General features: G+C 43.8%; 2 protein-coding genes across 10 annotated transcripts in view; both read left to right on the forward strand.

The window, feature by feature from the left end:
* Positions 1-129: 129 nt before the first annotated feature.
* On the forward strand, positions 130-4,017 carry MRPL44 (mitochondrial ribosomal protein L44). The gene is made up of 4 exons (XM_068691880.1): positions 130-337; positions 478-946; positions 2,046-2,224; positions 3,337-4,017. Exons 1-4 carry the CDS (start codon positions 165-167, stop codon positions 3,506-3,508), a joined length of 993 nt encoding a protein of 330 aa, XP_068547981.1. The 5' UTR covers positions 130-164; the 3' UTR covers positions 3,509-4,017.
* A 16,727-nt stretch (positions 4,018-20,744) lies between these two features.
* Positions 20,745-26,459, forward strand: part of AGFG1 (ArfGAP with FG repeats 1) — a 36,487-nt gene continuing 30,772 nt past the window's right edge. For 2 of the 9 annotated variants that reach the window (XM_068691866.1, XM_068691867.1), the window contains exon 1: positions 20,747-21,465. In XM_068691866.1, the coding sequence (XP_068547967.1) occupies positions 20,891-21,465 (575 nt within the window). In that variant the 5' untranslated portion in view covers positions 20,747-20,890. Of the gene's footprint in view, positions 21,466-26,459 lie in introns of all 9 variants that reach the window. The other 7 variants (XM_068691869.1, XM_068691873.1, XM_068691872.1 and 4 more) reach the window with 6 other exon arrangements.

Consider the following 26,459-nt stretch of genomic DNA (forward strand, 5'->3'; position numbering starts at 1 on the left):
TGGTAAATGAGTTCCTAACGGGGCGGGGGGCGGGGGGCGGCTCTCCCCCCTCAGCCCTGTCAGCCGCCCCTCAGCGTTCCCGCCGCGCCCGGACCGTTTGTGGCCGGCAGCGGGCAGGGCCGGGCGCCTTTCCCCGCCGTGCCGCCTCCTTGCTCCGCCCCGCCATGGCGGCCGGGCTCGGGGCTCTCCTCAGGGCGTCGCGGCGGCTGCTGGCTGCGGCCGGGGCCGGGCCCGGGGCCGTTCGTGCCGCGCACGGCCCCGCTCCGCCCCGCGCCAAGAAGCGGTGGCTCCGCGCCTACCTGGAGCAGCAGCGCCTGGAGGCGCCCCCGCGGCGGCGGTGAGGGGCGGCCGGGGCCGGGCCCGCTCGCGAAGGGGAGCCCCGGGGGCGTTGAGCGGCGGTCGCGGCCCGCGGGAACGAGCCGGGCTCGCCTTTGGGCGGCCGCCCCGGCTCCTAACCGTGTGCTCTGGTGCCCGCAGGTCCGAGCAGCCCGGCTGGGATTACCACGCGGAGATCCAAGCCTTCAGCCGCCGCCTCCAGGAGGATTTTTCCTTGGACCTCCTCAAAACCGCCTTCGTCAACCCCTGCTACGTGCAGAGCGAGGAGGCGAGGCGCCGGCAGCTGGGGCTGGAGGCGGGGGCGGCTGCCCTCGCCCTGCGGGACAACGGCGAGCTGTGTGCGCGGGGGCTGCCCTTCGCCCGCTCCCAGCTGGGGCGCTGCCTGCAGGCCGCCCACCCGGCCCTGCCCGCCCCGGGCACGGCGGCGCTCGTCGCCTTCCTGACGGGCCCGGAGCTGGTCGCCGAGGTGTCCCGGGGCCTGGCGCTGCAGGACCTGGCGCTGTGCGCGCAGTTCCCCGTCCCGCCGCCCGTGCTGCACAGGACCTTCTTCGCCGTCGTCGGAGCGCTGCTCGGCAGCAGCGGGCCCGAGAGAACGGGCATCTTCCTCAGGGTGAGTCGGAGCCTGGGGGGATTTGGTTTTTTTCCACTGATAAAAGGCGTCATAGCATCTGTGGGCCACGAAAGTTACAGGAAAAAGGGCAAAAATTGTATGTTGGCATATCCTGTGATGGCAGGGATTCAGAGAGGTTGTTGATTGTTTGTTCAAAAAAAAAAAGGCTGGTCAGATGCATGAAGTGATGTACTTAGGGTGCTTTATAGCGGTGGTGTTACAATACTTGCTGCCACTTGCTAGAGGAAAGTGTTGTCACAAAATCACAGAATTTCTAGGTTGGAAGAGAACTCAAGATCACCGAGTCCAACTTCTGACCTAACACTAACAAGTCCTCCACTAAACCATATCGCTAAGTTCAACATCTAAACGTCTTTTAAAGACCAATGCTGCCCTACCAAATAACGGAACTACTCCACCTCAGCTCACACACCTCTTCAGTTTTAAAGAATATTGTATAGCTTTCAGTATGTATTTATATTCAATATAAAGCTGCTGCTGCAAACACCTAAACATCTTTTCATACAAGAAAGTCCAACTAAAATGCAGTGTAACAAGGTAGTTTTAGGAGCCGCTGCCCTTTCAGGTGTCCTTTTCACTTACTTCTGTTTTTGCAGTGGAGGAATGTTTGCGAGAACCTGATTTCTGAAACGAGTCCAGGGGCTGTGTAGGAGCAGTGATCAGATCAAATGCACATCCTCTGGGGCTGTATGGTGCCTCCAGCCTCTTTGCAGAGCCCTCCAGAAGTACAGCTTGGGGTTTGTTCGTGCTAAACATGCTGAATGGTGTGTCTGGTGCTCAGAGCTGCACGGGGGTGTTGTCAGCCTCCCCCAGGCCCATGCTGCTCCTTCCTTACATGTGAATGGGCACCTCCTCGTGAGTCCAGTGCAAGGCTGAAGCAGAACCAGTGCTGCTGAGCTCAGTAACATGGATGGCTCTGCCTGGCTGTGGTGTGGAGCTGATCATTCCTTTCAGCTCTTCACTGTCGAGTGTGTTAGTGCCTCTTCACATTGCATTTTTATTAGCAGACCATAGAAGCTAAAGCCTTTGTTCCCTTTCCCACTGATTGTAATTTCTAATTCTTTTTTTTTTTGTTTAGGATTTTTTAATGCCCCATCTGATTGGAAAAGATCTGTTTGAGATCTGGGAAGTTGTAAATCCCATGGGCTTACTAGTGGAAGAGTTGACCAAGAGGAACATCTCTTCTCCAGAGCCAAGAATTACGAGGCAGCTGGGAGTCAACACAGTTCTTCCTCTGTACTTCGTTGGGCTGTACTGGTTAGTACAATGCTAACGCAAAGTGAAATGGAGTTAAGCTCGGGGAGAGGGAAGGAGGGAAGATGGTCTTTCTACTTTTTTACTTGTGTTCTTTGGCCAAGTTATTAGAGAAAAGAAACCATGCAGTGACTTCCATCTAAAATCAACCACTTACGCATTGTTAGTGCCTTGCTGTAGTAAAAAACAAAACAGTCTTGGACTAAAGGGCCTCAAAGTCTAAACAAGATGCACCTGAGAGTCAAGATAGAAAACTGTCAAGATTAAGAGATACCAAGGGCAGAGGGGCTGAACAGATTTTAATGTTATGTTCTAGAGCTTTCTACATAGGGGTCAAATCATGGCATTAGAAACCAAGCAAGAGGAGTGTTTCTGCCCAGACAAAACGTACGTGCCAGGTGGCCCTGGTGAGCTTGGTCAGGGTCTGCCCAGGTGTGTTGCCCTGTGGAAACATCGCTCCTCTGGAGCAGGGTGGGATCTCCTGCCTCCTAGCCCACCGTGTTGCTTTGCTACATGAGCTACAGATGAGCAGTTGGGAAGATTGCCTTAACCTGTTCTGAATTACCCTGCTTAAAAAAAAAAAAAAAAAGAACTTTGCATTTTTTTTCCTGGAATCTCTTGTGTCCCCCCACGAAATGCCCCTATTCAGTGCCTATAGATGTTGATTAAACAGAGCTGAATACATAACTCCTAACACAGAGAACTTCTCTGTGAATCCTTCAGAAGAATTCCTAAAATGCTTTCTTACCAGGGGAGGAGAAAAGAATGTTTGTTTAAGCTGACCAGAATAACAAATTTGCATATTTTTAACAGGGCTAGCAGAAATTGAACACTGTGAACAATCAGTAATGTGTTAGGAGTCCAAGTGAACAAAGCAGTGTTCTTCCAGAAAGAGGATGTCTTTCTGATCGGAGTTTCTACTGCTGAATATCTGATCGCTTATCTTTGCAGGAAAGGCCAACGGAAATGTTGACACTCGTGTGTGTATGTAGAAATTACCTTCAGCAGTCACTGACAGTGGAGAAAAAAATATCTAACAGCTCTTATTCATGATGTACAGTAGTGCTCAGGATTTTGATGAAAATGTGAAAACGTTTTGTTTGTTTTTTTTCAAGTGATAAGAAGATGATCGCTGAAGGCCCTGGTGAAACACTGCTCGCGGCAGAGGAAGAAGCTGCCCGCGTGGCGCTGCGGAAGCTGTATGGGTATACGGAGAACAGGAGACCTTGGGATTACTCAAAACCCAACGAAGGGTGGACAGCTGAAAAGGCTATCAGCAGTAACTAGAAAATACAGGCCGCTTCTAGTTTCTCTCAAGAATTAGTGGCTTTCATGCAAACATAGATGCATTTCAGAAAGCAAAATTCGGTTCAATTTTCTGATCTTAAGTGTATGCAACTTTCAAATTAAATACGGTTTTAAAATAAATGTAATTTTTCCCTTTTACATAAAGCTTAATATTCAGTCATTTTCCTGAACAACAAAAGTACATTTTTTCTGAATGTATGCATTCTGTCTGAGAAGCTTTTCCATACAACATGGGAGACTGTTCTTAAGGATGTTTAATAATGTGACAAAGTCCTTGCTCTTGAGGAACTTCGCTATGTAGAGAAAGGTTTTATGTGAGCTCTCTTGGGGCTTTGATTGAGGGTATCGTTAATAAGATGAGTTGAATTAGATATGCAGCATTGGTCTTTGGGTTCTATCTGGATTTATTTGTCCTTGACCTTGTGAAAATGTAAAATGCAATGTCAGTGGTATTAACACTGGTGGTCCAATTAAAAAAGGAAATGGCACTTTTGAGGTCTTACTGCTTGCAACATTTATTTGCCATACACATTGGCTTCTGTTGTTCAAGTATGCTCTGGGAGGATGTATTTTTTATCTTAAAATTTGTAAAAAGGACAATAAGGATCACGAAGGCTTGTGCTCAAAGAAATTGGAGAACATTGTGTAATATTAGGCTACTAGATGATCTAAGTTTAAGTGGTCATGACACTAAGGTATATTGGATTCAGTGAAATTGGTGTTTGGTTTGTTTGCACCATCTGCAGCTGTTCCAGTGTAACTCAAGTGATTGAAAAGCTGCTGAGGAACAACTCAGGTACCTTTATAATGTTCCTATTAAATAGGAACTCTGTACATGTACCAGAAAACAGCATGTAGAGAGACAGATACATGGGAACCGTGTGGCTCTCTTGGAATTGTTTCCTTTAAAATTTAGTGAGATGACATTGCAAATTGCAACTGAGGCCTCAGAGGAGGAAAGAAAAAAGTTGAATGTAGGACGGTGGTTAAAGAAGTGTTTCCTGCCATATCCCGTTTTATTTTGTGTTTGTGTGAAGGCTGCCTAGCAGTGAAAGGTCCCAGGCTGCGGTTGTGGCTGCTGAGCAGCTCTGGCACACTGCAGGTGCTGCATTCCCTGCAGTGAGAATGAGATCTGGCTCTCTTCTACTTGACTGGGGGACAAAAACCAACCAACACCTGTCTACCATTCGCTATTATTTGTCGTGCCACACATCTGAAACACGTGTACAACACTTCGTGTGACTAGGTCACAGTGAAATCTGTTGTTTAGATTCTGGCGTGGTAAATTCCACGGGTGAGAGTTAAAATGTAAAAAGGAGAGCAGAAAGATCAGTCTAACTTAAATTTTGCATAAAATTGCTTGTGTTTAAGTGAAAAAAAAAATACATCTAGGTGATCTATTATCACTTACATAACCATAGCCAGTAAGGTCATGATATTCCAGGGGAATAATAGCTGACTCTGAAATTACTTAGGCTATTTTTAGTTTTTCAGATGGGATATTTCCCTTACCCTTACCTATTTTAAAAGGACAGTAGTGTTATTTTGTTTCATTTTTTTTTCATCCAAAGTTTGATTTACCTACTATTTTAAATAAATTTAAAATATTTAAATTTATGTCTTTTAAGAGAGGAAAAAACAGTATTCTGTCAGTTTACCTTAAAAGAATATTTAGCGTCTGCTTACTGTTGCTTCACAGTTTGGAATATGAGAATAAATCCTAGGACAAGTGGATTACTGAGTCCTTCCTTGCTGGAAGGAAACGGCTTAATGTAAGATAAATCGATGTATTGTGTAACATGTATGGAATGTTTTGAGTTCAAAGAGAAAGACAGTTTGGGGACATGGAAAGAAAGGTTGACTTTTTTTTATAGAGGTGTGAGTAGAAAATAAGGAGTTTATACAAGAAAACATGTCCCATTTTCAATCTTCTAAAGGTCAGAAAAGCATTTGATACGGTATCTGTGCTTCAGGTTCTGGCTTCTAAGTGTGTATCACTAACTCACTGATGTTAAAAGATTGGTTAGATTTACAGAATTAAGTATCTTCAAAAGTAGACAGTGGAAGTGGCAGCTTTTCTTCTGCTACAAGGTTTGTTGATGGAATTCCCTGGTAGTTTTGTGGTCTGAGTACTTTTTAAAGCTACTTGCGTTAGTTCTGACCCAGGCAGTGAGTTCTGATCCAAGCGCATTTGTATCTCCCAGTGATCCTTCCTTCCTCAAATCCCGTTTTATCTTTCAGGGAAACTAAACCAAGCATCAGGACAATAATCAACTGATTAAAAAGAATCAGGTTAGTTTATTCTTGCAACCCTTTGAACAACTTGTTTCAGCAATGATTGTTACGGTTATATTCTTAAACTGACTTCACAGTAGAAACGGCTGTGTTCTCTGGCATTTACGGAATTTTGTAATAGGTTAACGTGATCTCGAGTCAGCCCTGATTATGCCTTTCTGGGTGCTACACTAACTTTATCTGATACAGGTATTTGTTACTGTCATTGCGTTTATCCTTTAACCCATTCAAACCATATATCCTAATGAAGATCTTTTCTTAACTGCAAGTAAACTGGAAGACAAATACCAGCCTTTCTGGGCTAACATAAAAGTCACGGGTGTGCTAACAGCTATGTTTTAACAAAAGTACAGTTCTATAATGCTAACCCTTTTTCATTTTTCTTTAATTTCTCTCTTGATCTTTGTAATTAGCATAAGGATGCAAATATGCTTACACATAAGTAGACTTAAAAATAATAATAATAATAAAAATAATAAATGGGCCATTAGTTGTTAATTCATTAAAGGCGATGGCAGTTTTGCTGCTGAGTTTGGTCTAGACTTGGTTTTACCCAAATACTGAACAAACTACATTTGTGAATGGCCTTAGGTAGCTCTTCTCCCTCCAACATCAAGATTCTGTCTTTTTCTTTGAAGAGTTTTAAAACTGACTTTCTTTAAAGAAAGTTAAGAGAAGTTCTACTGTATCGGTGCCAGCTAAGCAAATAGAAAAAAACACTTCTTAATGTGCACTCATGTTCTGTTATTAAGTTACTTCGTGTTCTCAAAATGTGCTTTTGCTGCTGTTTTGAGCTGTTCAGTAGCACAACTGAATGCTCTGTGCATCTCCTTGTTCACAGCTGCAGCTTCTGCTGGTTACAATAACCAGACGTTTTTTCTGTAATTTTCTCTAAAAACATCCAGAAATAATTCTTGTATTTTAACAGTGACTGAAATACCGGACATCAACAGGGAGAGATGCCTATAAAGTGATTGTATTTAAACTTAAAGTTTGAAATTGTCAGTGAAAAGTTAAAGCTTTATTGAAATTAATACCAAACTCTTTCTCTTTTTATGAGAGATCAAAAATGAGGATAAGTTGCTCTGGCACTCTGGTGCTATAAAAAGCTATAAAGAATTCAAAACATCAAAAGATGTGTTCTTTCTTTTTTGGGGAGGGCGGATGCTGCAGTGCAAAAATGTTAGAAAAGCCCTACATTTTCTTGTCCTCAACGTCACCAAGTGCTGTGGTAAACTTTAAACAAGCTCAAAACTATTCAGTTGCTCTTCTAAAGTACTTCTGGGCTTTGAAGTTTAATGTTCAGAGACGCGTTAACTGTAGAGAAGGGAGCATCCAAGGACAGATTGTTTTTATCTTTTCAAATTGATTCCAGTGATCCAATGGCAGTGGTTCTGTGTGTTTACCATTTCAGCTTGTGTAAGAAATTGCGGATAAATTAGGAAAATAAAATAGTCACCAGTTGGTCAGTAAATAGCCAACTGTTGTAGAGCACAGTTGTGTTGGGGGAACAAGTTAATCTGTGTGACAGAATCCGAGCATTGAAGGCTGGCTGCTGTTCCTAAATCCCAGAGGATGCAGCAACGCAGCTCATTGTGGTGCACCTAAAAATGGGTTGCACTTCCCTGGAAAAAAGGTAGCTGTTGGGAGAAAGTAAAACATGATCATCCTTTCTACTTTTGTGTAATAAATATAATGCTTTCTGCCAGTCTGTTGTAGTTGTGCTTTGACTACGCCTTTTTTTTGGTCACTGAACTTTTATGTTCAAGTATGGTATCCGCAGGTGTTGTACAATTATAAAGGACCTCCTGGGTCATCGAGACAACCTCCTGCCATCATAGCTAAGTTTAATGATCCTTTTCCTAAACAGATGGTGCTCCAGATTAAAAGTAGTTAGGTCTTTTGCTCCCACTGCTTCAGCTGGAAACAATTACAGAACCTGACTGTTCTGATATGGAAATTAAAAATGAGGCCTTACCTCTGTAAGTATTCATTGCCAGTTGTGCTCACTTGTTCTGATACCACTGTTTTTTATCAGAAGAAATCATGATTTTTATTGGTGTTGGCAGAATATGTATTTAATTCCAGTGAGATCACAGTTCCATACAGTTTTGGACATGCTTGCAGGTTTCCTCTTACATGGCATCCCAGTAGCTCTGCAGTCCTGTCTTCCCCTAATTAGACTGGGATGCTTATGTAAATGAGAACAACATTTATTTTATGGTAACTTGACTAACATGTTTGAGATTAATGATTACCTCACATGCCCAGTTTATTGTTCTTTGTCCTGAAGGCATGATTTCTGCTTAAAATACTTAATTTTGGTACTCTATGTAGGCCACCAAAATTAATTGCATGAATAGGTAGGTGTGTGTGTGTGTGTGTTCAAAAAATGGTATTCTCAGTAGACATTCAAATAACTTGGCCAATTTTTGTAGCATTTCTAACCCTAAAAACTTGCATGTGTCACCAAAAAAAAAAATCCTGAAAGAATGTTTTGATATCCAACTTCAAAAAACCTTTTAACACTATTTAACACAAGATGGTTCAGTAGAGAGATGGTAGTTAGCTATAATTCCTTGCTCTGTCAGCAGATTCTGTAGTTTCATGATCCACACACATTTACATACCCATTGAATCCCATCTTTGGTTGGTGGTGTACTTGTCTCGCTCTGTAGCCTGTGGCTGGTATACTTAGGTGGAGGGGAAAAGAGTGCCATTGGCAAATTTCCATGTTGTAGAGAAAAGAAGCACTTTTGACCAGTGTGGGAGATGCATGTGTAAAGATTCCAGGTTTGGAAGCTTTAAAAAATGTTGTGCTCACTAGCCTACTTGTAGAGAATGGTGCCACCACTTCCATAGTACCATTAGCTGACAGCAGCCCCACCATGACACTGAGATGGTGTTTTGGGGAAACATGTCCAGATCCATGATTATGAAGTAAAGCAGGGGATATTGCCAGATCAAAAAAGTAATTAATCCAGATATGTGAAAATCATTACGCATCCTTTAAGGCTGAAGGAAGCACAATAGTGGAGCCCTAGTGTCCTAGCTTAGACCTAAACCTCCAGTGAAATATCAGAGATTTAGGGTTCAAAGACATAATTCTGCAATCTCTTCTTGTGGTTCATCTCCCCCGTGGAGGCAGTACTACCTATGTAACTAAGAAAATCCTAATGAAACTGAACAGGTGTTGCAAAATTCGTGTGGGATTAGTGGCAAGGTGGACCAGGAGAAGCATTCCCACCACTAGAGGGCAAAAAGATCAACGTTTAGGGTGACAAAGTAACGGGAAAAATTTGTAGAAATAACTCCAACATCAGAAATTTTTAAGGATGAAAAGTCTAGAGAAAATAGCTTCATTTGCTGAATGCTAGTTGAATGCTAATGATGATTATTCTCTTTAATTTCAAGAGATGAGAGCTGAGAATGTTTACAAAATATCATTATTTATAGTCCCACCAGAAATAAAACTGTTGCCTAATCTAAATCTGTGTAGCTGACGGCTGCTTGTGCCATTTCGCAGACCTCCTGCCTCAAGCCACAGCTGCGGCAGTGAGCTCAGCACGGCCGCTGGGATCATTTCCTCGGCCTCCCCTCACCAGGGGGCTGATGGCTCTCAAATGGAGTGATTTAAGCATCATTTTCTATTTATTATAGCAGAGTACAGTTCAGTTTGGCTTTTATGTTCCTTTTGCAATGGAAGTATTTGTTATATGTTTCATGTCTTCCCCCAGATACTGTGAGATGTTTTTTCAGCACGTTTTCAACCAGGCAGGCCTGTTCAGCACCCTGCATCGCCCGGCCAAGGAGACAGCAGCTGGGGGGACGATGACACTCCCACTGACAGCCAGTGGATCTGCACATAGGTCAGGAGAAGTCATTGTTGCTCCCATTGTTGCTTTTATTACTTTAGGAAGAACACGCGTGCGATGCTCCCACCCATAGTTTCACGCTCAGGCCCTCGGCTCTGCCTGTTTTGTTCTCGCAGCCGCTGGGAGCCAGCACGGCGACGCGCTGCCCGCTGGCTGCGGACAAGGCTCCCAACAGCCCACGTGCAGCACGAATAGAGGCAGCCTGAGACACTTCATGGAAGCCTGGACCAGTATCAAAACCATTGGCTGTTCCCTGGCTTCAGGGGCAGGCAAACCGTTTGATGGTTTGTTTCTCTGAAAGATTCTTGCTGAGTTTGTCGGTTCTTGGTTGGGTATTTCAACTCCCTGCTGCAGGCCTGGGTTTAAGATCACGTATTAGGAGATGGTCATGGGCCAGACTGAATTTGGTTGATCTCCTTACTCCAAGTGAGAAAGAAGCAGGCAATTTAAAATAAATTTGAGCTTTTTTCTTGACTGGGTTATTCTAATCATCACTTTCTAGTAAATCAAAACTAGGTCAGGAACTAGGAAAAAATATATTTTTTTAAAGTATGATAAAATTTGGGATAAGCTTCAAAACTTCCCTTTAAAGAAGAATCCCCCCGATCACAGAAGGGATTTGGTTGTAGTGACTGAATCTACTGCTGCGTTCTGCTGACTCTTACCAGGCTGCTTATGGAGCCTGCAAAGCACACTGTTCACACTGCAACGCACGGTGATTTTTCTGAAGCATATCAATACATCCTTTCAACACGAAGATGTCATTCCAAAGGGTTTATGCTGACAAGGAGTTACTCTGATTTCACTGCACAAGGGGATGAAACTCCGACTGAGGGCAGTTATGGCCATTGCCTGCAGTGCTGAGGGGCTCTCCCTGCAGGCAGAAAACACGGGGCGCTCTGCAGCACGGCTGGGACTGAGGACAGTGCTCTGAACATCCATCGGCTGCTGGTCTGTAATGAGGGTGAACTAGGAAGAATTAGACCCTGTGACAGGTGGGTTTGTGCAGCCACCAGTGATGGAAAGAGGAGTGTAAAACAAGACTTTACCCTGGCTAATGTCTAGGTCAGCTCATATTGATTTTTTGGGCTGTAAAACCTGAAACTTCAATAACTCGTATGAAACCTTTCGCTGTTAATCATTAGTGAGCTTAAAATGTTTTGGTGTGGTGTTTTTTCTGTTTGTTTTTCCTTTTTTTCTAGCGTGGTTATGCTCATAGTTCCCACAGAATCGGGAAAGGGACGGGCTGGGCCCTGTGCTGAGGGTGCTGAGCCCCAGCTGATCGGCCCCGCTGGGCACACGCCTGCTCTATCTTCCACCCACATGTGTGCACGTTTCAGCTAGGCCTTTATCTGCCTGCACACCACTATATGCAGGGAGGGAAAATTTAAGCTGGAGGGCAGCTGTGCTATCACGGTGGTGTTTATAAACTGCTCAAGAATACGTTGAATCAGAAAAAGTGGCCAGCTGGAACTTAAGCAGCAAATACAGAGGTCAGAAACAACCCTATGCATAGAGGAGCAGGATGCAAAAAACTTGGGTATTCAGAAAGGGGATCTTGATAACTTAAGAAGGTCAACATGAACTTCGCTCTGGGGAAGCTGTACAGGCAGTGCCACAACTTCTAACAGTTAGGAGATACTTGATTAGAAGAGCTAGGCTGTAAGGAATACTACACTGGCTAATAGCTTCTGAAATGCTTAAATGCTTTTGTTGCCATATTTGTGATGATTTCTTAACTGTCAGGTTCCTCCTTGCTGCCTATTTTCTTCATCCATGGAGGAATTTTTTTCTTTTGCTTAAAAATCTCCTGTATAACGGTGGTTGTATTTCTAAAATTTCTGCGTCTGTGTCAGTAAGGCACTGCTCTTTAATAACTATTGGTCCGAATGGACATTGTCCCCAAATTTTCAGTGTGCTGTTTCACGGTATCTGTTCAATCTCTTCAGTTAAATACCTTGTCCACAAACCAAACTGAAAAAACAAACAAACAAACAAAAAAACAACACCAAGGTTTTGTTCTGAACACTTATTATTTTCCAGTCCCAAATTGGAAAAGAATACTATTTACTATGGTGCCCACCATGCTTTAAGTGCTTTGTTTTGTTTTTTAATTTATTTAAGCAGGTAAGCATTACATTTGAAATACTTGTGTTATGTCATCAAGACAGCTTCTTTTTCATGTGAAGTCTTTTTAGTTAAGCCATACACTGATAAGCATTTCTCTTTTTCCTTTTGGTTAGGAAAGAGTTTTTTTATTTGTCAAATACTTTTTTTTTTTTGACTTATTTGACTTATTTTTTGACTTATTTGTCAAATACTTACAAATACCCCAAAATTGGCCTTCTTAATTGAAATTCACGTATGTTTTTTCAGTGAGTAGGCATACCTGTCATTGCCGTGTAATCAGAGACTACAGTCTTGAAAGAAACCTTTTTTTTTTTTTTATCTCTTTGTATCTGCAGCAATGACTTGCAGTGTTGAAAAGTCAGCTGAAGGAGAGGAACTGAAGGTGCTCTTGCCATACAGCAGACTGTACAGGAGACCCACGTGTCTCCTTTTCATGTTCAGTTAATTATTCTAAACAACAATTTGAGGGTTTGCCCCTTACTTCCAAACTAAATAGCATAGAAAGTGCTAAAATATTATTAGTCTTAGCAGTATTTTTCCCATGTATGGGCTGAGATTAGGTCTCTCCTCCAGAAAACCTCCCTTAAGAGGATATTTGCAGTTACCAAGGATTATCCGCATCTATTCACTCCAACTGCATTAACCTTTACTATGTTCTCCAGGGGATCTTTGTTTGTTGTGCATCTTGGTAGTGCTCTTCTAACATGTTAATACTGCCAGTGACAAAGCCCTTTTCTCTTGTCCTCCTTGAACAACAGAACTGCAGTTTGCACATGGCAGATTCTCAGGGATTCCTGGAAAAAAAAATCTTGATGGTATCTCAGACATAAAAATTACAGTAATGAGAAAAAATAAACGAAATTTGAAGCATCAGGTTTCCCTTTGTCTGTCCACTTCTAAGTATATTTTTTTTCAGAATCTGTGTGATCAAAGAACTGAGCTTTCCCATATTCATGTTTTGTGGCTTATTTTCTTTTGTTCTTCTATTTGAATATCTGGCATCTGAAAGCTCTGTTTCCCAAATTTTCCTATTTCATGTCCATTTTCATTACTTTACGCTAAGATACTGTTCTTTTTTGTCTCACTTCAAATCCAAAATGATATTTCCAGGACTTTTAGTCTTTCTGATATTTATGCTGATTGATTTGTTCACGGCATTTGTTCACCTATTTTTATAAAAATTAAAACACTGCTACACTGGAGTCGCATATTTACCTCCTTAGTGTTTCTCAGTGCATGATTAGTATTTCATGGCTTGACTTGATAATTTCAGACTCATTCTCTCTATATATTCAGATTGACTTAGTGCTCTCTTTTCTCTTGACATCACAGGTCTATATCACTACAATAATGCAAGACTGAGAATTACAGAATTTTGTCCTGTTTTCTGCATGTAGATTACAGTTGTAAAAACTGTTTCAGCATTAACACAAGCACCAAAGGATGTCTGCTCACAACAGTAAATTCTGTTCTACAAATTAACCTTCAAATGATATTTATTAATAGAACTGAAATTCTAGGGAAGTCTGCAGCAGAACATGTGCATTTTGTAAAGCGTAGGGAAATGGGAGAAAAACGGTAGAAAATGTTACTTGTCTCTGTTCTAACTGTGCATGTCCTTCTGTGAAGATGTTTGTCAAACTACCTCTAATTCTTTTTACCAAATCTAAGGTAGTTCTAAGACGGCACTAACTGGTAGAAGTTTCCACCAATTAGACTGACTAATCAATAATTTAGATTCATTAGTGGAGAGGAACAAAGGCCTCTCTTCACTCCCGTGGGGGTTTTACAGAAAACAGGCAGGAAATGCCCATCATCACGTAGAGGAGGTACTAAAGAACTGAGTCTGAAAATACACTGGGCTTTAAATATAATATCATTCATAACTCAAGAAATAAGCTACGTTATATAAAGATTAATGTGAAAATTAAGTTGTTCCTGTTCAGAGAGCTGGGAGAATGTTTCCCGATTTAGTAATTTAGGTAGCTGAATAACAAAGAAATTGGTGGTGGTTTAGACAGAACATAAATCTCTCTCTTCCTCTTCTAATTTAGAACCAAATATTTTTCCATCTCCTAGGCCTGTCTTTCAGCTCTTTCTTTCCTAGTTTATTCATTTGCCTCTTTCTAGTATTTTCACAACCTCTCTCCTACCTACGGGCTCATGTACTGCTCACATTCCCATGGGCAGCCCCAGTAAATGGAAGCCCTGCTATGGCTCACCATTACTTTTCTGTTGCCATTTAGGAATTTTCTATTGTCACGTGTGAATATACTCCCCTTTCAGTGTAAAGGGTTCCACTCTCCTCTGGGATTTTTCTTTGAAAGGCCACATCATGAAAAAAAAAAGCCTTTTTCAAGCAGTCCTGTGACCTATAGTGCAGTTCATAAAGCATTGGTCAACTACAGGAACTTACAGAACAATGATAAAAAAATACAAATCAGAATCAGCAACAGAAGTATCAACTACACCCTAAAAATAAGGAACATTTACTGTAAGGATGAATTTAAAAATAAAATACATCCACCTCACATACGAGATGTCCCTGTGACAGATGTTTTGCCTTCACTGCAACTGTATATAGGCACGTTCTTTCCACTACCTAGTCTGTGATTACAAACTGGAATGTGATCTTGTACTCTCAAGGCATGATGGAAATTCAAGAACTGTGTCAAATAAAGGGGCAAGGTTGAAATATTGATAACCTTTCAACATCACTGACCAAGGTAGGAAGCAGGAAGAGAGTAAGGCCTCCTGAGCTAACAACATTTCTCATTAAAATTAAGAAAATGGAAAAATCCATGGAAAAGGGAACAGGTCAGTCAGCTGAAACGGCCTCCCTGGCTTTGAAAACCTCCTGCTGAACCAGACCAGATTGCACTATGAGGTCGGACAAGCCTGCACTCAAAAAATCCCTACTGGAAAAAGAAAGAATAATAAATCTGTTCTTCAGTGAGCACGATGCCTAAAGGAACTTGCAAATCTAAAGGCAGTTAAATGGTTGGACTCTTAGGTGAGGCAGACTCAGAAGGTCCCCTCGTAGCTCCAGTCCAGCCAGGAGAGCACAGAGTTTAATTACTGACTGCCAACAAAAATTAAATAAAACAGAAGCTTGTCACTCTTCTGAGTAACATTAGCTAAAAAGTTTAAAAATAAAATAAAATAGCTTAAAAGCTAAAACAGAACTTACTTTTTTACCTTATTGATGGATATACAATCTAGTAGCTTTATGAAAAGAAAACAAAAGTAGAAGATGAAGAAAGCATAAGGAAAGCATTTCTGTGAGAGAGAAGTAACGTGCTTAGTTAACTTGAGGCAATGAAGAGAAAAAGAGAGAGAAGTATACAGGATAACAGTGCTAGGTGGGAGTCCATCTGGGAAATCTCAGGCCTTCCCATTGCAACGCTTCAATTAGGTTCAACTGAACTACACAGTAACAGATTTAAATCAGGCAAAAGTTCATTTTATTTTTTTTTCTATTTTCATTCAAACAATTTAGAAAAATAATTTGGAGAAATTAATGGCTGCAAGAAGCTCACCAAAATGATCGTTTACAGTGCAGCCTTCATTCTTAGCAATCATCACCAAAGTAGAACATCAAGATAAGAGCAATGAGACTTTGGGCTTTTTTTTACCTCTGGCATTGATCTCTTGTGCTAACTTTAGAAAGGTGTTCTGCATCTTTATGATCCTCTTCTTAAAACTAGTCTGGTTTGTTCAGGTTAGTAGGAAAATTCTAGCTTACTTTGCAGAAAGAAGAGTGTGTCTTGCCATTAATGCCTGATACCTGACCCTACACAGCTTCAGTGTCTCAAGAAAAGTGTAAAAGCCATTCTGTTAATACAGGTATAATGCACTAAGTCATACACTATGAAGGGATGAAATTAAAGAAGAATTGCTTTTTCAGTCCATATTTTTTTGGTCTTTTTGATACTTCTTGCTCTTCTGCTAGCACTTGGTTTTGTGCCAATGTCTTCCAGCTCCTCCGTGTCATCCTGAGAGCCGCCAGTGCTTCTACTCTGAATCTCAGGCTTCCATCCCTGTGGTGTCTGAGAATCCCTTCCTACCCTACGTTACTCCAAAGGATTTAGGCGTACGTCACACTACCAGAACATGTTGCTCCAAAAAAATGACAGACTGCTAATGTGCATTATGAAAATGCAACCAACCCGATGTGATTGTGCCTTTCCCTTCACTGTAAGGCCTGCTTCCTACAACTGCTGTTGTGTGTAAAGGCAGGGCTATCCATCTCTTACTTTTCTGACTATGTTAATGGTATAGCAGTAGATGGGAAATGTCAAAGGGAAATGGCATTTCAAATAAAAACATTCCTGTAATTCAATCATGTTCGTTTGACCATTGCCCACAGTTAAATTTTCTTGATTTAAATAACTGTCAACAAGAAAAAGTGGTTTGTATGAACACTACTATGACTTTTGTTTTGATCTCTTACTGAAATGTATCTAGTCATTAACAAAAAGACACTGCTCAACTAAGGCCAGGACAAGACATGTTAATTTGTACTCAGTTGACCAAATCTTTGGTAGAGCATACCAGCGAACGTTCCCGTCAGATAAACTTGCTGCGATCTTTCTTAGCATTTTTCAGAAAACTCTTCATATACAAATCTTGCAGAAGCGGTTTACCACAGATGTGATACACCTAATCCCAGGATTAATTTTGTATGCCCATCAGTAGTGAAGCAAGATGGATTTAATAGCCCATTAGTCTTTCAGCATGATAATTTCCACATCACTTAGCCTGCTGGGTTAATTGCTTTAAAATGGATATTATTGACCTCAATCCTAGTGACAAACAGAGGATGTCTTATTCATCTCCCAGATGTACATTCTTAGACACTTGTTTCTTTTGGTCCTGACAACAAGTCCCCTAGATTATGTGCTTGTATATTATAATTTATACCATATTAGCCCAGATTTAAAGGATTACTGAAGCTCTGTCTTTCAGAAATTGTTGCCTGTGACTGGGGAGAACTTTTAATTTGTATATGTATCTATATAAAGAGAAATGTTGCAAACATGAGAAACCATTCTTTTGCCCTTTGTTAAGAAGTTAATTTTAATGCTAAAAGCTGTAGCAGGTGTGGTAGGGATTAAACATTTTCGGAATAAACAAATGTCCAGTATATTTTCATAGAAGTGTAAGTATGGTCATTTAGAGGAGAGAACGCAGAACAAATCTGGACAGAGAAGCTGTAGGAAAGGAAATTCAGGTCCTAGGGTTGAGAAACTGAAAAATACATAGTGCAAAAGAAAATCAAAGAATGACACTGAACAGTAGAGTTTTTATTTGTGTGTATTATTTCTGCATTTTTGCCCTTAGTAATTTGGAGAAGAAATAAAATGAGCCATCTGCCTTGAGGAAAGTAATGCTAGCTGCGAAAAAAATAGAAAGGGAAGAACAGCACAGCTACTTACTGCTTGTGGGGAGATAGAACAGGGCTGGAGGCTGATTCAGCCAGTTTTCAGCCCTACATATGTCAACAGTGTAACACATACATTTATGCATAGGTAGTTGTATTTCTCAAGCACCAGTTCCTACGAGAATCAACACCTCAAGATTTAGATGCTTGCTTGTAGGCACCCAAGATTTGGAGCACATCACTTACAATCTTTAAGAGAATCCAAAACTCATAGACCTTTTGGGTGTTTATAAAAGGGTGCATCTTCACAAACCTGCAAAGTCTCATTAACTCATTACATAATTTCTTGGTCTAAATCGGCTTTAGAAGACAGAACAAAGAGGCTCAATATTTTTAAAAAATGATTTCTAAAGCCAATTAATGTTTAAAATATTTTTCTACTAACATAATGATTCTATGAATTCTACGACCTTAAGTGGCCCTAAAACTCTTTGTTTAGTGATGGGACTTGGTAAGTAGGTCAGGTTGATGGGTGGACTTGATGATCTTGAATGTTTTTTCCAACCTAAATGATTCTATAGGCCCATCTTGGTGCTGTCCATGAATAGCATCTTAGCATTTTCTTAATGAAACAAATTCGAGTTCACTGTAATACAAAATTCATAAAATTCCTCTTGAACCTTGTGATTGACTTATATAGTACTAGGATTTTCCCTGTAAGCTCAGTTCTACCTTTTAATGATGATGAAAACTTCAATGATGACGGTATCATTTTTATTAACACCTGTTCCTATGTGATATTCATGATAGAAGCAAGCAGAGTTGGACAGTATCTTACTCAGGCGAGGTAAAAGCACCTTTGACTCTCATTGAAACCAAAATGAAGTTGTAGCAGCAACTCTCTGCTACAGCAGGTCTTTTACCCAATACCAGTACTCTCTGTACAAAGTATTTTCCAAGAAAAAAAAAACAAACAACAACAACCAATGACAACAACAAAACTTTCCTTTTAACCTTTAAACTTTTTTTTTTTTTTTTCTAAATTTAGCTCATCTGCTTTAGGTCATTTAGGTCACTGGAAAACCTCCAATGTTAGCATGTTTCATAGAAGAAAAAAGAAAAACTAAACTTCTGAGTAACAAAAATATTAGCATTTCAGAGAAAAGTTAGAAATTAGACAAAAAAAAAAAGATAGAATTTGGTCCTTATAAGACTGGAAATATTCTGTGTTTAATAAATACTTCTTAAGAATTTGTGACTATTTAGTGATTTAGTGATGCTTATGTTTCATTGTGAAAGGGTCCTGCCATCTGCATTAGAAATATTTCAGATCAGTACATTGTAACCTGGCTTGTAGATTTAGGCCTGCTTGATCAGAGGAGTGGCTGATGCCCCAGGGGGCTGTGCTGCCGTTCAGAGGGACAGGCTGGAGGGTTGGGCCAAGAGGAACCTCATGAAGTTCAACAAGGGCGAGTGCAGAGTCCTGCACCTAGGGAGGAATAACCCCAAGCACCAGTACGGGCTGGGGGCTGACCTGCTGGAGAGCAGATCTGCAGAGAGGGACCTGAGAGTCCCGGTGGACTGACCAGGAGCCAGCAATGTGCCCTTGGGGCCAAGCAGGCCAGCGGTGTCCTGGGCTGTGTTTGGAAGTGTTGCCAGCAGGTCGAGGGAGGTGATCCTGCCCCTCTGCTCAGCCCTGGTGGGGCCGCACCTGGAGCATTGTGTCCAGAGCTGGGCTCCCCAGGACAATGGACATGGAGCTGCTGGTGATGAGAGGACTGGAGCACCAGCACACGAGGACAGGCTGGGAGAGCTGGGCCTGTTTAACCCAGAAAAGAGAAGACTGAGGGGAGACCTCATCAATGTGTGTAAATATCTGAGGGGAGGGTGTTGAGAGGATGGAGCCGGTCTCTTTTCAGTTGTGCCCAGTGACAGGACAAGAGGCAATGGGAACACACTGAAGCACAGGAGGTTCCGAATGAATACGAGGGGGCACTTTGTTACTGTCAGGTGACAGAGCGCTGGGACAGGCTGCCCAGAGAGGTTGTGGGGTCTCCTTCTCTGGAGATACTCAAAATCCGCCTGGAAGCCCTCCTGCACAATGTGCTCTAGGTGATGCTGCTTGGCAGGGGGGTTGGACCAGATGATCTTCAGAGGTCCCGTCCCACCTCGGCCATTCTGTGATTCTGTGATCAGCTCATGTAAATGTGCAAGTCCAGAGAAATCAGAGAAATGCCAAATTACTGATGCTGAAAACCTAGTTTTTTGTTTTGTTTTGTTTTGTTTTTGAACTAAACCCCCACCAAACTATGAGGAAAACACAAACTATGAGGAAAATACAGTAGATCAGATCTTGCTTCTACAAGCCAGTGCTAACAGATACTGACGTCAAGGGTGCAAGATTTGACCGTAAATAAACAGTACAGGGAATCATTAAACCTTACAAGATTTTAATCACTTACAGTGTTGCTAGGTGGTTCTGCAAACTGAATCACCAAATAATACATGTGTAATAAATTAGATTGGATATTTTTCTTTGAAAGTATTTTGTACTCTGTTGGAAAGGGCATTCCTTTAGACACCTTTATAGATAACAAACACTATTTTGTAGATGAGTGGTAGGTCTGAGCTCAAGCCAGAGCCCAGGATTCCTCAAGGATATCAGTAAATATATGTGACTTAACTCATTTTATTCTCTTTTAAGGGGAAAGGGTCTGGAGAACAAGTCTTATGAGGAGTGGCTGAGGGGCTGGGTTTGTTCAGCCTGGAGAAAAGGAGGCTCAGGGGCGACCTTATTGCTCTCTACAGGTACCTCAAAGGAGGCTGTAGCGAGGTGGGGGTTGGCCTATTCTCCCACATGCCTGGTGACAGGACGAGGGGGAACAGGCTAAAGTTGCGCCAGGGGAGTTTTAGGTTGGATATTAGGAAGAACTTCTTTACTGAAAGGGTTGTTAGGCACTGGAACATGCTGCCCAGGGAAGTGGTGGAGTCACCATCCCTGGAGGTCTTTAAAAGACATTTAGATGTTGAACTTAGTGATATGGTTTAGTGGGGACTGGTTAGTGTTAGGTCAGAGGTTGGACTGGGTGATCTTGGAGGTCTCTTCCAGCCTAGATGATTCTGTGATTCTGTGATATTCACAAGTGGAACCTGGGGACCTCTGATGGCAGTTACAAAGAAACCAACGTAGATATCAAAGTTCCCAAACTTGTCTTGTGAAAATCACACCAATTTTCCCCGAGCCCCTGTGAAGCACTACAGGGCACTCAGTCCCTGGGGTCCCACCACAGGAGTGGAAGCCACCCCCCCAGGGCATTTCCAGCCCAGGACGGACGCCAAGGCCTTGAGCCTCCCACATGGTCACCTCCATGGCAGAAATTTCACACTTTGGCTAAACGAGGGCGCCTCAGGGGGCAGCAGGGGCGGTGTGGCGAGGTAACATTTTCCCCATGCAGGGCGGAACCCGCCGCCCGGCCTCCCCACGCGGGGCCGCGGGGCGTGTGGAGGAGGGCGGCGGGTGCGGGGGGCGAAGCCTCCATTTCGCGGAGCTTTCCGCACCGAGGCTCGCCACGGAGCCGGCCTGCCCGCTGCCCGGCACGGCTCTCGCAGCCCCGGTGGCTCCGGGAGCGCCTCCTCGGCGGGCGGGCGGGCGGAGGGAGGGAGGGGGGGAGGGAGGGGATGCGTCCTCCCGGGCGGCAGAGGGCGCTGCCTCCGGAGAACCCTCTCGGCTCCGCCGCCGCCGCCATCTCCTTGTCTGATCTCATAAAGGTGTCGCGCAGGTTCCGCCCGGGCTCGTCATTCAGCCGCCCCGGGCCTGGCGCCGCCGCCGCCGGCCTCCTCCGCGCCGCTGCTCCCTGCCCTCCCCCTCCGCCCCTCCCCGCCCTCCCGCCGGGCCGCGCTCCGCTCCCTGCCCGGCCCGCCGCCTGCCCTGCCCTGCCCTGCCCGCCCCTTCCTCCTCGCCCTTCTCCCCCTGCTGCCCGCCCCGCTCCCCTTCTCCTCCCGCCGGCCGGGCCCCGCAGCGCCGGCGCCGTCGGGGTGCGAGCGGGTCCCGGCGCCGTGCCGGGCCGACCCCGGGCCGGCGGGGCCATGGCCGCCAGCGCCAAGCGGAAGCAGGAGGAGAAGCACCTGAAGCTGCTGCGGGAGATGAGCAGCCTGCCGCCCAACCGCAAGTGCTTCGACTGCGACCAGCGCGGCCCCACCTACACCGACATGACGGTGGGCAGCTTCGTCTGCACCTCCTGCTCCGGCATCCTGTGAGTCGCGGCGGGCGGCGCTGCCTCGCCCCCCGGGGGCCGCCCGGCTCCGTGCCGGGGGGGGGAGGGACGGGGCGGCGGGGGCAGCCTGCCGGGGGGCGCCGGGGGGTCTCTGGGGGATGGCTGCGGGGCGGGGGGCCCGGCGGCTGGCGGCGTGGCAGTGCCGGGGCCGGGGGCTGCCCCCGCCGGCGGTGGTGCTGGGTGCCGGGGGTGGCCGGCCGTGTCCCAAATCGTGCCCGCCACAAGTTTGTGAGGCAGCTCTTCACGCTCCAGCTCAAAGGATAATCTCCGGGTTTAGCAGTTTAACGTGATCCAAAAAAAAAAAAAAAATCCACTACTTCTTTCTGAAGTCTTGCTCTTGCTTCATACAAACTTTACGTATGAGCCTTAGAAAGGGGTTGGCTCTGATAAAGCAGATCGCATTTTTCCTGTTCCTCATTCCTGCACGGGCCTCCCCCCACTCCTCCCTTTTCCACCCTTCCTCCCCTGAGGAGCAGGGCTGGAGCAGGAGCAGCTGGGACCAGGCGGGTCAGGGTCTCAGTGTGTCTGTGGGATGCCGGGTGTGTGTGTGTGACCGGAGGAAAAGCCGGCTGTGAGCAGCGGTACTGCGTGCTCAGCTCAGCCCGGCCGCATGTTGGTGTTTCTGTGGCATTGTGTGTGTGGAATGGAGCAGTCAAAGAAGTGGCCCAAGTAATAAGCAGTGTGTCAAAGGATCCCGATTGTTTGTAAAGGTTTCAGTTCATAAAACGCCCACGAGAGAGCCCAAACTAATTTCTGTCCCTTACTAAGAAGGGCTGACTGTGTGCCCTGCCCCACACAGGTCTGCCATAGCCTGCTCTTTTGGAACAAAGTTGCTAATTACAATGAGGCTTGAAACAAAGCAACCATGTTCGTTCTGTGCTGAATTTACATGGAACAAGCCGCCTTTTATGCTAGGCAGCTAATTAGACTTGTTTTTTTTTCTTCTACTTTGTGTAGACTTTTGAACAGGCTTGACGCAAATACAGAAACTGCATTCAGGTTGTGGAGCTGAAGAGTCTCCCGTTTTTGACATGTACATGGCACTTAATCAGCCAGCCCTGGCTATTGTTTGCTATGTTAGCAAACTGTTATTTGTGCTGGCATGTGAAACTATTTTAAGCTACTGCACAGAGCTTATTTAATGGTTGCACGTGTTCTTACTAGTTAAACTAATAGCATGACAAAACTGCCATATGAGAGTGTTCTCCTTTATTTTTCAGGCAGGTGTCCTAATCTTAATACACAAATATATTGTGTGTGTTGCTGAGATGTTTAACACAGGTTCAGGAGGAAAAAAAAACTCTTATCTGTTAGCTGGGATGTACGGCCTACGGAAGTCCATAGTCCAATTTACAGTAATGTAAAGGATGCACGTGCAGTGAAACAGGTAGTGAGCAAGGAACAGCTGTCACTTGCTGTTGGGTTGGCCACCATTTGGATGCTACTGTGCTTAAAGAAAGCAGGACTTTTTTCTGAAAGACATTTCTTAATATGTTATTCTAATATAACGCATCTCTTATTATAAATATACAGTGTTTCTGTATATATAAAAAAAAATCTATGCTTGAAGTTGATGTAAATGACTATGAAGAGGACTTAAAACTTTCTTCTGAAGTAAAATTGGGCTCATTCTTTCATATTGATTCAGTAATGCTTTCATAAATGGTGCATGTGAGATCTCACGTAGTGGTTAAAGTGTCAGACCCTAGGTGATGGGATATTTTCTTAATAATGAGACTTAGAGACAGGTGAGGTCTGCTTTACTATCAGAAACTGATATTTGTAACACTTCTGTCAGAATAGCCATTCGTACAACTTATTTGCAATTGCCTAATGTAGATTTCCACAGTGGAGGAACCACATGTTGGTAAATGTGTGGAAGTACTGCTGCCTCCATAGTCCTTAATGGCTGTTTGCATTCCACCTCATAGCACTTGTTTTACTGTAAGGCTTTAATATTATTATTACTTTGCCCTGTTCGTATGCTATGTGAATGACTTGCACTGCTTCCTCTTTCAATTATTTTTTTTTTCTATCCTGGTGCAGGAAGTATTCTTAGAGTCAAGTAGCCTGTCTTTCAAGCGTAAGGTGCGGTGCCAGACTAATGCTCATACATTAACAAGTTTCCTTCAGAAAGGTGCTCAGTTAGCTATATCAAACAGCTGCTAACATCATATGATCTTGGGTAGACATCGGTACAGTCAGCTCTAAACTTTCGAGATCTGATGTCTGACGAGGTTTTTTTGCAGGTTTTTTGAGGTGTTTATTCATCGTTCTGGTAAGGATGATCTGTTAAAACCCCAAATATTCATTTGGGATCCATCATTTATTTCTACTGACAATTCTATGTATAGAAAGAGAGTGATGCCTTATTACTAGATAGAGCTTTAAGAAAACCACCGCTTTCCCCACTGCTCCCAAAATAGTCTGACTGGCTTGTTCAGATGCTGCTGAAAATGATGAAAAACTAGTGACTTGAAGATGATCTGTTTCTGATTTAAATGTTGAAAGTGAGTCTTGTCAACCTCCTCTGTTATGAATAACTAACTTGTTTCCTATAATATGTAGGGCTTGGATATTTCCTACGGATTGGGTTTACCAGAACAAAGGCCGGGCTGTGCAAAATGGAGCATGCATGGTCATGCATAGTGGTGTGGATAGCGGCTCTGCTTGTGCCCTGTGTTCAAGCTCTCTTTATGTGGAAAGAAAGCATGCTACGTCATGGAAGCTGTGCCGAATCCTGCCTTCTGGTGTTGGACAAGAATGTAGGATGTGTAGAAATACGCACGTCATGTTTTTTTCCCCCAAGTGGGAGGAAGTGCTGTGCCGGAGCCATCTCATCAGGTCAAGGATGATGATAGTGCCAGGTCAGAAGGCTTCTCCTCGTGATGTCAGGGTTGGCAGAAAGGTTCTTCTCATTTGACAGAGGTCCCTTGGTTTGATTATGAGCTTACTTCTCCAAATTTTGTAGTGTACAAACACCTGATGTAACACTGCCTGGCAGGAGGCGTGTGTACTGCCTGCTGATGTGATAACCAGGGCTCCCCTGCCCCCCTTCCTCCCCCCAGTACCCCTCCTCACCCCTTCCCCTCCAGCCCTCCGGGATCTTTCCCATTCAGGTGGTTGCACTTTGGGCTTCTGTTAGGAAGGAGCAACCAAGAATACTCAGAGCATATTGTTACTGTGGGGAATGATAAAGCTTTTTTTATGTAACTTCTTACAATTACTGGATGATGTGGCCTTCTGTTGGCTGCCTATAGTATTCCTAGTTGAAATCTTACATTTTCCTGGCTAAGGGACTTCTGTATCAGCCAGATTAGTGTGTTTGGCCAATACCAGGAACAAACTCAACAATAAATCTTGGTGTAATGGCTGTGATTTACTGTCCCTTTCCCCAGAAGAATTTCTGCAGAAGTTAAAATTGCCTAAATAAGTGGTGTTAGAGTGAAGGTGATGCTGTCTGTGTTAGCATTGTTTTACAGGACTTTTTTTTTCTTGGGGACGTGCTCAGAAAAAAGCTCTGGGTTATATGTATGTGTATGTATATTTCATTTTTTTTCTTCAGTGTCATGGCTGGAAAGCTAAGGAAATGTCTATGCCACAGTAAATACTATGCAGTCCAGAAAGGATTTATTTTCCAAGAAATGGGTTAAATTAATCTTAACTGTGTACGTAAGCCTTTGGCTGTTAAAATATAAAGTGAGCTTGTGAGGTGATGGAAGGTTTGCAGGGAAGTCCCCAGGTACCAGGAAAGGCCATTACTGCTTTTTGCTAATAACGTAACACAGAAATAGCAATGAATGGTGACACTGCCTTTCCAAAACTTGCTGTCCAGGCACTTGGGGATGTAGGTGCTGTCTGCTGGCTTGGTGTTTGCTATCTCTCAGTAACTTCCTGCTTCCTAGAGGGTCGGAGTTTGCTGGCTCAGACTTGAGGTCATGTTAGGATCTGACACAGGGTGACACTAAAGGTGGTGAGTAGCCATCTGTCCCCTGTCCTCCCATGGGAGTGACCCTCTACCCCAGCAAAGCCCACTTACTGTGTGCGTGTCCAGCCCTGGCCAGTATTCTCTGAACCTCTGCTAACGTTTGTTTGCAATGAACACAGAAAAGGCTGTTCCACCAACAAGCCCAAGTTCAGCCATAACTGGCCACTGAATTGTTAGGAACAAACGCTCACTGACGGTGTTTTGAATGTTTAATGTTTAAACTGTGGGACCTCACAACCTTGTGCCAGCAGCCTCGAAGCTTCCTCCGTAAAAGCACATGCTTTAACAGTACCCCTGAAGAAGAGCCATGCCTGTGGTCTCTGTGACTTCCCGGCTGGCGGGCTGGGTCACCGGCAGCGTAGATGGAATCGGTGGAGGAGATTCTCCCAGCTGGAAGCATTGTCCCCCAGAAATGCCCCATTTTGAGTATGAAGCTTGTGCTGGTGAGTGGGCTCTCGGTGTGGGATGCTGCAGCGGTGACAGGAGCCGTCTGGCTCAGGCACCTTCCTGAGTGCTTCTCCAGGGGTGCTGTGCGGTGGCAGCTGCTGCCTGGCGTCCTCAGGAGCCCGGTGACAGCAAGGAGTAACTGGTACCGCTGCGCCCCTGCGGGTCACAAATATTTGTTCAGGGTCAGTTAGAGTTTAGTCATTGCTAAAGGATTATAATCAATGTTTTCTGCTGTTAAACAAGGAATACTGCTGAGCATTAGAACCGTGCAAAGCACTTGTCAGATGCACAGAATAGTGAAGCAAGTGTTAGATATGTTTTTTTCATATAAGAAGGGGGGGGGGTCCTTAATTCTTCATAAAGCATAATTGTACTTGGCTGCCTACCAGTGAGCTTCCTCTGCATGTAGATGAGTTGTTAGTGAATCATCTGGGTCATCAAATGATTTCTGTATGTGAGGAAGGGTAAAATCTTGTAGGATTTGTGAACCAAGAGGGGCTTCAGTACTTAGGTTTTCTGTTTTAAGCTCTAATTTGTA

This window comes from Anas acuta, chromosome 9 (assembly GCF_963932015.1).
Source record: "Anas acuta chromosome 9, bAnaAcu1.1, whole genome shotgun sequence".
Lineage (NCBI taxonomy): Eukaryota > Metazoa > Chordata > Aves > Anseriformes > Anatidae > Anas > Anas acuta.

What these genes read in the sequence shown, in the direction of transcription:
- MRPL44 (XM_068691880.1), top strand. Translation starts at nt 165, where the DNA reads ATGGCGGCCGGGCTCGGGGCTCTCCTCAGGGCGTCGCGGCGGCTGCTG. An exon ending in GAGGCGCCCCCGCGGCGGCG is followed by an intron (nt 338 to 477) that starts GTGAGGGGCGGC and finishes TGGTGCCCGCAG; the next exon opens with GTCCGAGCAGCCCGGCTGGG. An exon ending in GAACGGGCATCTTCCTCAGG is followed by an intron (nt 947 to 2,045) that starts GTGAGTCGGAGC and finishes TTTTTTGTTTAG; the next exon opens with GATTTTTTAATGCCCCATCT.